The 17323-nt window shown below is 36.9% G+C and overlaps 1 protein-coding gene across 5 annotated transcripts in view; it reads right to left on the reverse strand.

Moving 5' to 3' along the window:
- The window catches only part of Nbea (neurobeachin), a 643202-nt gene that overhangs the window by 8099 nt on the left and 617780 nt on the right, over positions 1–17323 (reverse strand). For all 5 annotated transcript variants that reach the window (XM_074043550.1, XM_074043551.1, XM_074043549.1 and 2 more), the window contains 4 exons: positions 15608–15800; positions 13905–13976; positions 11939–12094; positions 11248–11418 (listed from right to left, as the gene is read on the reverse strand). In XM_074043550.1, coding sequence (XP_073899651.1) covers positions 11248–11418; positions 11939–12094; positions 13905–13976; positions 15608–15800 — 592 coding nt within the window. The remainder of the gene's footprint in view (positions 1–11247; positions 11419–11938; positions 12095–13904; positions 13977–15607; positions 15801–17323) is intronic.

Consider the following 17323-nt stretch of genomic DNA (forward strand, 5'->3'; position numbering starts at 1 on the left):
TGGGGTTGGGTGTGGGGAAAGTCATTAATGAAGGAAGAGAAAATCATCTTAATTCTCCACTTCACTGTACAAACCTAGTTCAAAAATGTGGCTAAATTATATTCCATAAGCATTCTCATTGCTAAGTGCTCTTGCAGACTGAATCATTTTCTAAGAGGGTAAGGAAGGAATAAGAAGTTGGAGGGCTGAAGAGATACAAGGTATGGCATAGAACTGTTGAAAACACAACACACAAACACATCCTTGGCCTTCCATGGGTTTACCAGTTGAGGCACTCATGGTGGCAAGTGTGAGGAGGCAGGAATGTGTGCACACAGAGTTCAGTGGGGATTAAAACAATCTTCACATGAGTGAAGAGGAAACCAGAACATTTGGTGACTAAACCTCAGCAAACCCGAGAAGGCACTGTGCCCCTGTCCTGACTGGGAAAGCTACTGGGAAAAGCCAATTTAGGATGAAATGAGAAATTGCTACCAACATGGGGTGTGGTAATTTAGAGAAAAAAGAAGCAAGAGAAGGTCAGAGAGGAAATGTGGAAGGCAAGTGGAGGGTGGTGCTGTCTTGGGCAGGGTTTTGGGTGCTTCCTTTGGTAGATACATAGATAATAAATGCTTAAATATAATCAATATTTAAAAATCCTTTAATTCCAAAAACAAAGGAAAATCGGGTAGCTGTTTGGAAGCTGTCAACTTGAAAGCAATTTGTGAACTTGAAGGAAAAAATAAAGTGTCTAAAATTATGTTCTTCAGACTTATATAATACGCTGATCCCTTTTCTAGAGAATAAAATTGGCATTACCTGTCTCCCTCTCCCCCCAACCAGAGAAGAAAAGGGAGGGAGGGAGGGAGGGAGGGAGGGGAAAGTCAGTGTTGGGCAGGACATGAAGCTATGATTGACTGGAGTAAACCTCTTGGAGGGTGATGAGAAAGGACATGTAACATTTGGTAACGATGCATCCTGGACCTAGGGCACTCAATTAAATTCAGTAAACATTTGCTGATGTGCTGCAATATCCCACTATTCTCATTAGCACCATTATAGTTGTTAATATCTTATATTGTTCTTCTCACATTGCTGTTTTTAGTTTTTAAAACAATTTTATCAAACTCAAACTCATACTGTATGGCATTGTCTCCCCTTGGACGTGATAGGTAGTAGTTAGCCGTGGGCGATGGGGATATGCAAAGGGATCTTTAAATGGAAGATTCTTTAAGGTCTGGAGTCCTTGATGGGGACAAATGTTAGGTAGTAGGTAAACATAAGTGGTGACCATGGGAGGAAGAGATCATAGGTCTCAGGGGAAACATTGTAATTAAACTTTCCAACTCATAGATGACAAGCCTCTGTTCCATCAAAATAGTTCGACAATAACATAGGAGGTCCTAAGATGTTTTTGAGGCCCTACCCATCCTGAGATTAACAAAGGCTTTGTTCAAGCATAACAGATCTTGAACTTAACTCAGCCCTATAGGCTAGACCTGGGGCTAGAATTTCTCACAAAGTTCAGTAAGTATTCAAGCCCCAAAAGCTAATCCTGTCTTCTCATCCTACAGACCACAAGCAGTAGGTATTCTTTTCCTAATAATCTTTACTTTCACTTTCACTACTTTCTGGTTTGCTTGAATTCTCTCTAAGCCCAGATCACACAAATCGAGGCAACTGTACTGACCTTTCTGGTCACATATGTATTAGTTTTAATTGAACCTATAGTATCTCAGCAAAGAGCAAGGATTCATAAATATGCATATATTAATATAATTATTTCATTTTACGTTGTCAGTTTCATTAACCATTACTCTTTCTCCTTGCAAAAGTATGGTGTAGCTTGGGTCTAATAACAGCCACTCTTTCAGAAATCTTGATATTTCTCAATCTAGGGTCTATGTATCATGAAATCTGTGGGTTTTTTTTTGTGGTACAGGGATTTGAACTCAGGGCCTTCACCTTGAGCCACTCCACCAGCCCTATTTTTGTGATCGATTTTTTCAAGATAGGGTCTTGCAAGCTATTTGCCTGGTCTGGCTTTGAACCGCCATCCTCCTGATCATTGCCTCCTGAGTAGCTGGGATTGCAGGTGTGAGCCACTGGCACCTGGCTTGGATATTTTCTTGATAGTAAGAAATTCTATGATAAACTTTAAATTTCAGATTTGCATTTTGATGTAAGTATAAAAAAATTTCTGAAAACCACTTATAAAGCTGAAAACTCTCTTTTGCTATCATAATCTATGCTGTGATATTTTGCTATGAAAATTTAAAATTGAAATATACTTTAAGATGAATTAATTAAAGTCAAGGTTTCTCAAGCTAGGGCTCAGGGGAACCAAAAACACATCATAAGAGTTTGAGATCCCATCCATCCTTCTTTCCTCTTTTCTTTTTGGTGTTGACAGTTTTATTCTTTTTAAGAGGTAAGTGGTAGTTTCCATACAGCTCCCTGATTTTCCTTTGTTTTTAAAGAGTTAAAGGATATTTAAAATATTGATTACATATTAAGTAAATTACATCATGTATAAGATTAAAGGAATAAAATTCCTTTGTACTTATCCCCAGCTTAAGAAATACAGAACATTTCCAATAACCTTCATTCCCCCATCTTATGTCTTAGAGACTATAATGTCTGTTTTGAAGTCTTCTATTTTTCTCTTCTGTTTATTCTGTACCAGCTGGAATAGGGGTGCTCAGCTTGCAATCTTTCTTTTATAGCACTTGAGTTTTTTGTGCGCTGTCTGCTTTTCTTTCTGAACTCCTGTTTTAGATGGGGTTAGCCCCTCATCCCTCATCCTGCCTCTCAGAGAACTGCTCTGTACTTTGGTCCTTGGTCTCGACACTCCATTTTCCAAGGGCTGCCTCTTGGCTTGAAACCTCTGGCCCTTATTGTGGGGGGTAAGTTCAAGACGTGAAGTTCAAGGGCTGTCAGTGCGCCTGCCTCCCAAACCTTGCTGCTTTGGTGCTGATGCGACACTGTGAGAGAGCTGAATGGCTGGACTGGTGCTGATTTTCTGCTGAGTGTGGACAAAAGGAAAAACATTTTTCCTAGCAAGGTGCTAGTCTGTCAATCTCCCCCTCCTTAAGACATACCCATCTTTGGTCTTCAGGGATCTCTCACAGTTTTACGTGAGTCTTCTCAGACCCATCAACTTCCATTCTGCCATTCTGCTTGCTTCTGAGGCATCTCTAAGACACAGTGTGGGAGAAGGCGGCTGGCAGCCCACCGAGATTTTCTAGGCATATTATTATTATTGTAATGGGTTTGAATACTGGTATTCATTTCTATTTTTAGTAGTTCTGGATTTTTCCAAAACGTTCATAATTTATAAAATTATGTTTCCAGGATAATCTGAGTTCCCTAGTTAAAACAGAATTAAGTATCAATAAAACTTTATTTGTACTATTATCTTTAATTTTCTGAATGATTATATTATCCTGGAGAGACTGGCACACTGAAAAACCCTGAAATTATATGGCTCAAGCCTATAATCTTAGCTACTTGGGAGGCAGAGATTGAGAGGACTGTGGTATGAGACACCATCTTAACTAATGGATGGGTGTGGTGGTGTGTGCCTGTCATACCCGCTGGGCTCAAACAGGAGGATCTAGGTGCAGGCAGGCTTGGGCATACAGTAAGACCCTATTTAAAATATAACCAACACCAAAAAGGACTGGCAATGTGGCTCAGGCGGCAGAAAGGACACTGAGCTCAACCTCTTTCACCATCAAAAAAAAAAAAAAAATCTAATGTAGGGAATCGAGAAAAAAATGTAAAAACTTATTCACAGTATTTCTTATGTATGCCATATGCTTTCTATTAGGAAATAAGTTCTTTAAAGGCTGCATCTGATTCAGAGAGTTTAAAATGTTTTATTGCTTCATTATAATTTCCCCAGATCATTTGAATAAACAGCAGAACTTAAGTAATAAGGGATATTGTCTAGGGGCCCTGAAAGCACTGTTTCCCTCTTTAAAGAGCTCTAGCTTAAGCTGGGGAAAAGTAAATAAAATGTAATTCTAGGTTTTTTGAGTTGGGAAATCTACAAAAAGGAGAAAAACATATTTCCTATATTCATTGCCAGGGACAGATGTCACACACCCCAACAATCACTTGAAATCACTGTCACATCACAATTGATGGATGTTGCTCAAGGTTAAAGGCCCCGTGTGGAGGGAGGTACAGATGAGACCTTCCCTCCAAGGACCCCAGCCCTGTTGCCCTCATCCCTACTCATTTCCTCATCGGAGGAGCTCTCTGTGTGATGGAATTGCTATGAATGAGAAAGAACAAACATGTCTGCTTTTGAGAGTCCTCATAGGCAAGCATTTAGAAATTCCAAATATAAAAGCTTAAAATAAACAAGAGTTCATCTCATTTTTATCTAAAGTCATTTCAATATTGTTGGAGTGGATGAAAAAGAAATTATAAAGGTATTAGATGCTACTGTTCATACAGAACTGACAAAGGGAGACTTTTCATTGAGATGGCTTATGAGGGACAAAGATTACTCATGGTTCTTATTTAAAGCTCGTTTGTGCAGGGGAAGCTTTGGCCCTGCTGAATCAGCTAAACAGGGTCAGTGGAATCTCTAAGCTATTTATTCCTTAGCATGGTTCTGCTGAAGTCAGAGGACGAGCCTTTTGGTGACATAGGACATTTAGGTTTTATTTCTGACCTTGGTGAAGTCATTGCAGAATTGTGGTGGAAGCTGTTTTCGTTTCTGCTTATACTGACATAAACTGTGATGGGTTTTTAATTTAGAATTCCAGAATAAAGTATTTATTTAAAGGATAGTCATTTCATTGCCACTGCAATGTCAAGATTTATCTTAAATCTTGCTAAAACTTTCCTGGGATAGCGGAGAACAGTGTTAGTGAGGAGTCCTAACATCAAGATGCTGAGTTCTCAGCAACAACACAAGGCTGCCAAAAAGGTATGGTTCAAATCGCAAATATGCCCGGTCCCACATTTCCCAAGGCCCCAAGGGAACGCAAGTAAAAACAGTCTATGGGTTGAAAAATGTCAGTGGTCCATCAAGTGATTATATACTTATAGAATATTCAATGAAGTCTAGAAGATTCTTCAGTGAGGAACAGAAGATCCATCTTCTATAACAAGTAGATAAAAAAGCCTAGTTACTTTAAGTTCTTTTTCTGCTTTTGAGATGACACTGACTGTACTTTCCTTTGAGCACTGAAGTTTCAGGGTAATCTCTTCCCCTGAGATCCTGAACCTGGATCAGGACAAAGTACCTCGCTAATCTTCTCTCACCTTCCAAAAACAACATTAGAACAATCCACCTGCCATTCCCAAGGAAACTGGCTCTGCATGGTGCCCTGAAATTCCTGGTCTGCAAGCTGAAGCTATCTGATCAGAGAACAATTTAGTCACTATTGTTATTTATACACACACACACACACACACACATATACACACATGATGTATACACATCACATATATGATATATACACATCATATATATATATATGTTGCTTCTGATCCAGGTCAAAGACCTTTCTTGAAGAATCAGGCCCATAAAGGGAAAGGAAAACCAGAGACCAAGTAGAAAGCAGCTCACTTTCCAGTCACAAACCCTAAAATGTCTTCAGAAGTTAGATTGGGGAGTGGATGCTAAGTGGTCTAGTGCGTCCCAGACCTGGGTGAGGATGTTCTACTACACACATGCCATGTGACCCCAGAGAGTCATGTAAGGTGAGAATTATTATACCTCTGATTGTGCTTTCTCTGAAAACTAATTTTTAAAAAAACCAGTTTAACACTTACTAGACCCTTGTTATGAGAAGTGACAGGAACTTGTCTAATACATATATATTTGAATGTACTTTAAAATAACTCTGGGCTAGGTCTTTGTCCATGCTTTCATCTCTTGTAATACCACTGGATAGTGCCCGGGTATAAACAAAGAGAGTGATGTGGTTTGGCAGATGTTTCCTGACAGGTTGTGGCTGGCAGGAGGGTCAGTATCCAGGGCTGAGGCCTAAACAATAGGAGACCAAAGAAGGTATGTGTGCACAGCTGGATGCCCCTTTTCAATTGGCTTCTCCTTTCACAGTCTGCATAATGAGTGTACATGAGCTAAAAGACCTGTGTTTTTAAAGTGGGGAAGAACAACACATAACAATGTCTGAAACATATTTCTCAGTGAGTATTTGTAGATGTGATTTGAAAGGATAAACAGTAAATCTCCTTTCAAAGTTTCATATTGCTATGACTTTTAAATTTCCATATGTATCAAGCTGTCTATAAAGCACCTTATGTCTGGTATAAACATTTAAATTACATACTTTCAAAGCAGATTGGCTTTAGAGCTGAGGTTCCAACTTGTTTTCAGTGTGTACTGAAGACACAACAATGTTAGCTTGCTCCTCTTGTGACTATCGTGTTGAAGCTACAGTGCGTAATGAGAAATGTCAAGTCCCAAGATCAATGAAATTTTGGACTCTAGGGATTCAAACAGGAATAGCATTGATCCTTTTAAAGAACACCAGTCAGAGATGGGTTGTAATATATTGCAAAGAAGGGCTCTAGAGGATAAACGGCCAAGTCCAAGATACCTACCTGACAAAAAATTCAATCAGCTTTTAGCACAAATTGCCTGCTCTGCTCTGCTTTCCTTCATGCAGCAGGCAGCTTCCAATTAAAGTGCGCAAATTAATTTTTATCACTTCGAAATTAGTTTCAGAATTTGTGTAAGACTGTTTCAGATGAAAGCATCTGCCCCTCACATCTCTGCAACTCTGTTATCTAGTTAGGGACCTATTTAAAATCTCCAAGATGATTTTCTATGTTCAAAGTCATAGGTTTGAAATGAGTATTATTAATATAAAATACATTAATAAAATAACTAAAATTCAACTGTAATATATGTCAGGTAGCCTTTGCTTATTTCTTTTATGGTCTGAAATTCTCTGTGTAATAATCTGCAAATGTTCATTGTTTTTGTGATAAACTCATCAAAATAATAAAAACAATCAGAAAAAGACTAATATTTCTGAAATGTCTAAATTAGTCAGAGGAATTCATTGGACACAATGAAACCACAGGCCCTTTCTATAACTAACCTAAAAAATCTACAAAGATGACTTATTTTTCTTTGTGGAATGAATTGAGCTATCATTATAATATAATAACAATAATGTAAAAGAAACATATATTAAAGCCAGTTGACTTTATCTTGAGATTTCAGTGATATATATATATATATATATATATATATATAAGTTAGATGATAAATCCTATAATTTCATGATGAACAAATATGATTTGGCTTCTCTGCCATACAAAGTCATTCAATGGCCATACTAAGACCAACTACTGAATTTTAAAAACTGCTGGGGTATTATGTTTCATGCTAGGCATTCCTCTTCAAGTTTAGGTTAAATGTTTACAACCCACAAAACCTAAGGGCATTGTGTCACACACTCTAATACAAATGTTGACATAACTAGCTTTTTGGTTTTGAGTAGCATTGGATTATAAGATAGAAAACACATATAGCCTGCTTCTCTGACCTATGAATTGGTAGCTGGAGTAGATTAAACTGGAATAGAAAAAAGATCTTTTTCTTTCATATTGCAAGTTTTCTGATGGCAACAACTATATATGTCTGTCTATGTCAATACCACAGTCGATCACAGATCTGACAGTCAATTCACTGTGTGGTATGACTGCCTTTAAAAAAAGCAAACTGACTAATACGTACTGCTGCTCTTATGAGCATGTATACACTCTAGATTGGTCATTCTTACTTATGACAAGTAAATCATAAATCAGTTACTTCAACTGAATGCTAAGTATGACTTATTTATTTATTTATTTTACTGATTTTCCTTGTGGTCAAATGCTGAAACCAGTTTTTTTTTTTAAACATAATTCTCAATTTATACCCAAGATATAAAGTGAAGTGTTATATGGATACCAAAGAACTTATGGTATAAAATATGATATGATACAATTAATGATTCATGTAATTCATATTCAGTGTACTCAGTACATTGGAGCAGGAAAATAGGTTTTGTGATCAGCGTAATACAGATGTCCTTATTTAACTGCAGGCCAGGGCCTTTGACTATCCAGCACTCCGAACTGCTAAGAGAGCACCAGGCACAGAGCCGGCATTTGGTACATAGTGGTTTGGTGACTCATACTGTTGGTGCTTGTCCTGTTGATTCTAGAAGAATATTTTTCCCTTATATGAAGATAATAGAAACCATACTGCATATGGCCATATTAAATGCCTAATTAAGTCTTGACAGGGTGGATTGTATGCAAGTGTGTAGGGTCATAATGATAACAAGAACTTTTGATCAAAAAATACATTCTTACAGATGGAGGCAATAGTGAAGAATATATCTTGATAATTTTCTGTCACAACTTCTTAAGGATAATTTTGCCCTTATTTAAGTCTTAAAAAACACTGCTTTTTAACAATACAATATTAATATTTTTTTCTTAAGGAATAAAGTAAACATTTTGTATTTATGTATTTTACTTTAAGGGACTTCAAATATTTTAAATATTATTATATTTACCTTTTCATACTAACTTATGGACCAAAGCTACAATTGGCAACCAACTATCCTTTGGTTTCAGAGATCATTACAGCCAGGTGCAGTGGCTCACGCCTGTAATCCTAACTACTCCAGAGGTGGAGATCAAGGAATGAAGTTTGAGGCCAGCCCAGGCAAAAAGTTAGGGAGACTGTCTTAACCAATAAAAGCTGGATGTGGTGGTGCACACCTGTCTACTCAACTAAGAGTGGGAAGTGCAAATAGGAGGATCGAGGTCCAGGCTGGCCAGGGCATAAATGTGAGATCCTATTGGAAAAATAACTAAAGCAAAAAGGGCTAGGAGTGTGGCTCCAGTGTTAAGAGTGCCTGCCTAGCAAAGACAAGGTCCTGAGTTCAAAATTCCAGGACTATCCCCTCCAAAATAATAATAATAATAATAATAATAATAATAATAATAATAATAAAAGATCATTAGAAAATGAAGTAGCTAATACAGATAATTATTATAATTTAGTCTATTTACTATATTATAAATTACTATAATAATTATTTACCATTTTTCTTTAAAATTCTTTATCTCATAGCAGTATATTTTAAAAATATTTTATCTCTGCTACCAGATGGCAGCTTTTAAAAAATGAATCCCCTATTTGGGAAAAAAGTTTGCAACATTCCTAAGCTTCATTGGAAGATGTTTGTTATATTTAAAGCTCTATTCTATTTCTTTTCATTTTTTTCTATGTTATAATGTCTAAATTTGAATGGTAGAGGAGATTAATTCAACTATTACATATTGCAAAAACTTTTGTAAATGTCACAATGTACCCCCAGTACAATAATATAATAAAAATGTCTAATTTTGTCAATATATGTCTAAGATAGTACACAGAACTGCTGCTTAATTAAACATTTCTAAATAATGTTACATTGCTATGGAAATAAAGAAAATTTGGAATGTGTGAAAATATATTTAGGCAAAGTATACGAGATAATGTACCAGGTGTGAGAATAACAAAACCATCATTGTTAGATCAGGTGTCTTATACACACACACACACACACACATACACATGCTTACACAGACACACTTGAATTCTGCTGGAGATGAAATTTTTTAAGGATGAGGTTTTAGAAGCGCAAACAAGGATGTTAACTTATTAGGACTTCAAATAAGATGTTCATTAATAATGTAGAATTGACAACTATTTGAACTGATTAGCAATACTGAATATTTTCCCTCAAATCAACATCACATTATTTAGATGTTATTAGAACACAATGTTCACTATTTAGAGAAGGCACATATGCTTAATTTACACTCTTCCTCTCTATGCAAGAGATATACACTACTTCACACTTCATTTTAGTTTCTTCATTTGTTATTTTTCAACTCTACCTATGGACAATTATAATAAAACTTCACATATCATTTAGTTGTCTAGTTTAATCTTCTGGTAATGGTCTTCTTCAGTATATATGTTTATATGTTTCTATATTCTTCCTGTACTATGATGGGGCCTTGCTTCCTGCCAATCAAAAGCCATCTCCTATTTTTGTGGTATTATTGTTTCAAATGTGTGCAAGCAGGGGGAAGGAGTGGGACTTGAGGGGCAGGTGTGCAGGTTGCTCCATCCCCAGCTCCCTACCAGCCTAGAACAGCTGGGGCCAGTTCCAGCCATGCAAGTGGAACACAACACTGTGGATTTCTTATTTCCTCTCACAAGATTTCAGGTGAAAATGCACAGAGTTTCCTAGGAAATTCTTATCTCTGTTGTCATCAATATTCTGTAAAGTTGTGTTTTGAGCACTGTTTAAGTTGTGACTGATGTACGAATTACAACTTGAGTAACCTTGGCTTAGGCACTTGACATTTCAACACTTCACAGAAACCATTCTGCATTTTATAGGAAACACAGACATTTGAACTACTGAAAGCTTGGTAACTGAAAGCAGTAATCGTTTCTTGGCAATCTCTTATCTAGCATTTCAATCATTTAACAGTATTCATAGGAAATCTCCTGCGCAGCTACACCAGAACCCAGAGACACTCATGATCTCCATCAGCGTTTTGTAGGGACAATAGTACCTGCGCTGTTACAAGGACTGTGAAACCTGCTCTCACAGCAACAAAACATTCCGTGGGAAAATAAGTTTCAGAGACTGGGTTCAACAAATGTCAGCAGGTTTATTTGTGTTGGACTTTCAAAGAAAGTTAACATGCGATGTTTTCCCAAATAATTTTACAAGGGAGTCCTGTCTTTTTCCCTCCAGGACATCTTTAAGAAGCACTGATGAGTAAAAAGTACTTGAGGAGTCAGTACAAGCAAGGAAACATTCTTATTCAGTTTTTGCATCCCTGATGCCTGATCTGAAGGGGCGTTCAATGATTGCTTGTAGATAAATAAATGGATAAATTTACTGTAGAAAGCAGTAAATGACTGAGGTACAAATGAAATTCAGAGGAGATTATATTTAGTTGAGAGAAATAATGAGGTTTAATGGACCAGGTGAAATTTATGAAGAATCTTTGGATGTTGTGAAGTTGGCTGAGCAGGGATCTCTGAGTCTTCCCAGGCCACTTTGATTGTGGCTACATTCCAATAAAGTTTTTTTGCTGCTTAAGCTTTCATATTTTAAAATGCTTGCAGTTTTAGGAAAATCAAAAAGGCAAAATAGATTTAAGTAAACTTATACTCTGATAGGAGGATTCTAGAAAAGCACTCACTGCTATTGGGGTTGTCTCCTATGATATGGTGCCTCCCACTCCAGTACCAGAGAAGCAAGGTGGCATCTCGGGATCCAGACACGATGTAGCAGTCTCCACCAATGTAGGATTCAGACCTGGCCAGACATGTAACCACATCCCAGTGGCCAAATACAATCTGAGTCAATTTGCCTGCAGCACAGAAACAACAGTGTCATTTAATTTACTCATTTTCTTTCAATGGTAATAATTTTATTTTACTATATTCATGAAAAATGAATCTATAGACCCTCAAATTTATAAGGTTAAAAAAAATCTAGCTTAAAGGTGCTTTCTAATCTCTGAAAACTGACACAGGAATGTGATTTAGAATTGTTAAGAAGAGGTGTTATAAAATAATACACTCATGACTTTTCCAAGTTTGGACCAGACTGAGGAGATGTTTAAGGTCTTTTAATGGCTATACATTTGGGAAGGGGTCAAAGCACCATTTTCCCTATGAACTCAGGGATCATGTTAAAGCTCAGAATGGATTGTGGTAAAAGTAGTCACTTAGCTTACAATGTAAACATTGAATTTGAATCTTGACCACTGATTCAAAGTAAGCAAATGGTAAAAATGCCTACACTCTATGATTTCATATTAAGCTCATATTAAGCTCTGGTTTTGACAAGAGTCATTTTAAAGAGAATAAAATATTAGTTGAGATTACCTGTTTCAGTAGAATAAACTCTGAAGCTCTTATCCCAGAATCCACAGATTAGAATATAGCGATTATCTGCTGTGACCACAAAACAATGTGCATTGATTTGTATACTCTGGTCCACAAGGTCTGTGATCTGCCGTTTGTTCACACCAGAGTTATTGGCTAAAAATAAATAGAAAAAAAGAATTTAAAGAAAGATTTCAGAAGAATTTCGCCAAGCCTTCATAAAAGGAAAAGAGTACTTTTATGCTTTATCTAGTAATAGGTAATTAAAGCTACATGATTATTAGGATTTTACATTTTCCTTTCAGAAATAGACATTTCCTTAGTAACTGTGTTTACCTGTGAACCATATTATATATTTAAAGACTACGTTAGAATTTCAAATTATTCTTCTACCAAGAATAATTAATAATCATATGAGGAATTCAAGACAATGAATTTAAAACATAATCAAATATTTAAATGCATTTGATTCTCTAGCTGTTTACTCTGCATGGTGTCCAATAAGAACCATATGAGGGATAAATGTTATATGAAGCATGTATGTAAGAAAAAGATATCTTAATATTTGCCCCAATCTGTCATTTTTGATGACATTTACAATTCATGTGAAAAGAGGAGGGTAGAGATTCGAGCGATGGAAGTTGTTATATGGGAAGCCCCACAGGGAGCTTTAGGTCAGCAGCTCTGAAGACCTGGATTGTCAACCAACAGAAGGCCTTTGCAGCATGGACTGGCAGGGGAGGAGAGGAATAAAAAAGATGGGAGAGAGATGAGGAGGAAAGAGACAGGCAAAGAATCAGTGCATCACACTGGGATTGAATCTGAATAAAGCCAGGAACTGAGAGACACATCTGATTTCCCCAGTGCCTGTCTGGATGCCAGCCTGTCCCCGACGCTACACCATTTCTTTCAGGCAAAATCCCTAGACTGAATTCTTAAACAGGAAATACGGATGTAGAAGGTCACTGCCACTAACCACTCTCTAGTACCAATTAAATCTAAGTGCTACTATTTGTAGCTATCTACTAACACTATAAAAATAATTACTGGGGAAGGTAAGCAATAGAAGAAAAAGTATGTAAGAAAGGCAGTAAGGGAAAAGCAAACCAAAGGTCCTAGGTCACTGGAAAATGATCTAAGTGGCACTTGGTTAATTATAATAGAGGTATACATTTTTCTATGGGTACACACTATCTATGTATCTCATTGTCAATGTCTGCTAGACAGAGAAATAGCTAGACTGGACTCTGAAAGGTATGTAAATGCTATTTTTTTTAGGTGTAAAATTACCTAACAGAGAAGGCTATATCCTATCGCTTGGTTCAAAGATAAAAGGAAACTTAGCTTGTATATACTGTAATAATTTTTCATTGCATTTTTGGTTTTTTTTTCTAATTTTCTGAATGACCCCCACAAATAGGTGGAATAAACATTATTATAAACCATCTCACAGAAACTGAGGGGCCTAGAACCATTAAGGGGCTTGCTAGGGACCATATGGCATGTGATCATTTAAAAGTATTTTTAATATCTTCCACAAAGAGTTATAGCTCTTGAGTTTGCAATTCATATGAAATTTTTACTTTAAAAATGTTTAGACACACTGAATAGATTTCTAAAAAATATTTTCTTCAGTTATTAGTTTCCTTTAACAATCTCTTTGAATCCTTGTATCTTAAATAATATAAAGTTAAGAATATTTTATTCTGAAACCAAAGACACTTTTAATATTTTACCTTGTTTATATGCAATTTAAATGACCTCCTAAGGTATCAAGAAAATGTCACCAATAATTGTTTTAGTAACAAAAAGTTCTTAGATAACATATGATTTGCACAGTTCCTTAATGGTAATTTGATTTTATTTGTACATTAATTTTGTGGCAGGAAACTTAACTTTTGTGAAAAACCACCATGTAATGATGTGTGGACAGTCAGTATTCATGAAAATTTATTTTTTAGCATACCAATTAAGGGATCCATTTCAATAGGAAGATGATGGGCTTGATCCAATGAGTATCCTGGAGCTCCTCGGAGACCTAAAGATTTAAAAAGAGACTTTCATGAAATTATTGGAAAATAAGAATTTCCTAATGAAGAGCATTTAATGATGATTGCACAAAATTTATATTGGCTTAAAAGTTTTGGTGAACTATGTTAAGGATGATTCTGTCATATTATGTGACTTTGTAGGTAGTCTTAAAAAAATCATCACAGCAGGGACTTCATGTTTCTATTTAAGATGTATAAAAGACTGATAAAACAGAGGATCATAACATTTTTTGAACTCATTAGAAAGCTAAGGACTCCAAGTAACCAATGAGCCTGAAATCAAAGAAAAGGCTGCACTTCAAAGAACAGATGATATGGGTTAGGGCACGGTGGAAGCTGGGACTCCCACCCAAGAGGGCCCTCTTTCATGACAAGCAAATTGAAGATATAAAATTGAGCCACACCTAAAATCTTCCTCACTAAAAGCCACTTTCAGCAGATTAACATGAAGGGCTTAACTGAGTTCATGAGTCATACTTTTCCACATGTGACTATAGTATACACATATAAAACATGCAATATATAATATATAGTATATAACACTTTTGTATAATCTTAAGGAATAAATTTAGCCATTTATAGTTTTCTCTCAATGCAAAGTATTTCTAGACGCTAAGACCCCTATGAATAATGAAGTTATATTTTTTTCCTTGAAGATGTTTGCTGCAAACTTCTAGTTGAATGGAAGTAGTGCTACCCCATGGTGATAATGTCATCAATAACCATAAAATAGGTGCATGTAGAAACCCTTTGGAGATAAAGCTATGGTATGAATTTTTCAAAGCAAGGTAGAAGTGAGTAGAATAGAAGGATTCAGGTTAATTCAGCATGGCTCATCTGTTCAGTCTTAGAGACAGTGGGAGTCCTGGGCTTCCAGGGAGAACTTAAGTGGTTAGCTGGACAAACTAAACCATTTGGTCATATTTGCCTCTGCCCTGGTTAAGTATCAACATGTCTAAATACTGGTAGAAGCATTATATCTCTTCAAGACACACTGCTGGGCTGGCAGAAATGAATTTGGAGAATACACATGTGAAATCACGAAGCAATTTTGAGTTAGCCTCTTCTCAGAGACTTGAAGCTGCACAAGAATAGAGGTGGTGTTTGTCTTGGTCATTGCTATATTCCAAGTGTTTAGGATTATTTGACACATGATATTTATTAAATAAATTACTGACACTGAAGAAATTTTTTTTTGGCAGTACTGGGGTTTGAACTCAGGGCCTCACTCTTACTGGGCAGGCGCTCTTACTGCTTGAGCCACTCCACCAACCCCGAAGAAGGAAAATTTGAAACTACCATCCAGAAAATCCAGGTTCAGGCTCACTTTTGTTTAATATGGGATAAAATTTGAGGGTTTTTTGGTAGGTGAGAGGATCTGATTTATTTGTAAATCTGCTTCCATTTATCAAATATGTACTGAGTACTTAACCATGCACCAAGCCTTCTGTGAGCAGTGTCATACAGTTTGCTGCAGCAAACGAGACAGCCAGGGTCATTTAGCTGGGCTTGGCAATGATCTGCTCTGCTCTTTTTGTAGCTGATCTGGCATGAGAGCGCCCCAGCACACCTTTCTCACATTAGCGGTTTAGTGAGTGCTTTGTTTAGGCCCACGTACCTACTGTGTTGTGCCATCTGTTCACTGCAAACAGTCGGCTGCAGGTCACTGTTACCACTGCAGGGATGGTCAGGTGGGGCAGGGTGTTGGCGGCCACATGGGTCACTGGAGAATTTGATGGGAACTTCAGCACCATTATCACATCCTGTTGCATCTGATCTTTAAACATGAGTGGGCTCTGTGGAAGGAAACACTGTTGAGTAGAAAGGGAAGAGAACAAAAAGAAACAAAAGGAATAACACAGTTAGTGGAAGGTGTGGGGAGAAGAGGGCTACAATAGGCAAGCATGAGCACATGCAGGGAGAGCTGAGCAATCTGAACTGTCCTACTGGCCTGTGTCTGCCCCAAACACAGGAACTTTCACTTGAGGATGACACAGAGAAGACAGAGCAGGGACTCTGAGACGTTAACTGCAACAGGACACTAGATTGCTAATAATCAGCCTCAATTTGTTGTGGCCAAACTGCCATGTGAAAAGTTAGCTCATAGACATGGCCACAACATGTAACTAATTGTTCAGTACTGTTAAAAAAAAATCAGGTAGGTGGAAAAATTAGTCAATCAGTGGCTGATATTGTTTACTTGAAACACACAGTGAATTGAGTGATGTCTTCATTTCTGTCTGCTTATCTGGGGTCACCACCACAGTCTGAATAATTAAAATATAGCAGCCTCCATAAAGCAGCCTGAGCACTTCCCAGTCAGTATTTTGCACACATTTCTACTCTGGTGCTGACCGACGGTTTATAGTTTATGCTCCCCTCTCTCTTCTAGATTGCGAGTTTACTGAGGGCTAACACTTTTTCTCTTTTAACTTTTGTTCTCAAACATTTACCATATGGATTGATAGAAAGTAGACAGCACAACAAATACCATTATACAACAAGCAGAGAATAAGAATGCTGAAAATAAACATTTAGCTTCATACATGTATTGTAATTGTTTCTTCTATATGTGACTCCCCTGTGACATGAACTTAGTTCCGATTTTCTTTTTAAATAGCTCCATGTCCATTTAGTCTGTAACAATTTCCCATAGAAAAGTAATGAATTCTGACTTGGCATTCCTCCAGGATAGCTGCTATTACTATTATTATTATACAGAGAAAATGAATACAGGAATAAAACTCCTGCCAAACCATTTCATAAAATGAAGTGTTAGAAATATTGTCTCGGACAGTTTATTAAAAAATGCCCTATTTTCCACATGAATCTCCGAGACTTCATCTCCATGTGTGTGGTGTGGTTGAGGATTTGTCTGGGAATGATCTGTGCTCTGTGAAACCTTTCCATTTTATCACACAGCAGGACCAAGTGCAGTCAAAGGGTGCATTAGTGGCCATTCGAGGGGGCTGAAACTGTTTTGCTGAGCTATGATAGAGAGGGAAAAAATGTTTTAAAAGAAGGATGTTTAGTTATGTGTTTCCACAGGACTTTGAGTATAGGCTCCTTGGAGATATGAGGATGTATTAGTCTCTGCATCTCTGCTGCTTAGCATCATATCTGACACACAGAAGGGGGCTCAAAAACTTTTGGTTAAATAATTGGTCATTTCTTAAAATGAAATAAAAGGCACGAACAATTCTTTCATCACAACAACAATATATAAATTTATTTATACATGGGTCATAATTTTAGAGCTCTTCACTCCAACATGAATGTACTTATTGCCTTGGTCACCATACAAAAACTGAACTGAATTTATTTTGGAAATGAT

Source organism: Castor canadensis, chromosome 10 (assembly GCF_047511655.1).
Source record: "Castor canadensis chromosome 10, mCasCan1.hap1v2, whole genome shotgun sequence".
Taxonomy (NCBI): domain Eukaryota; kingdom Metazoa; phylum Chordata; class Mammalia; order Rodentia; family Castoridae; genus Castor; species Castor canadensis.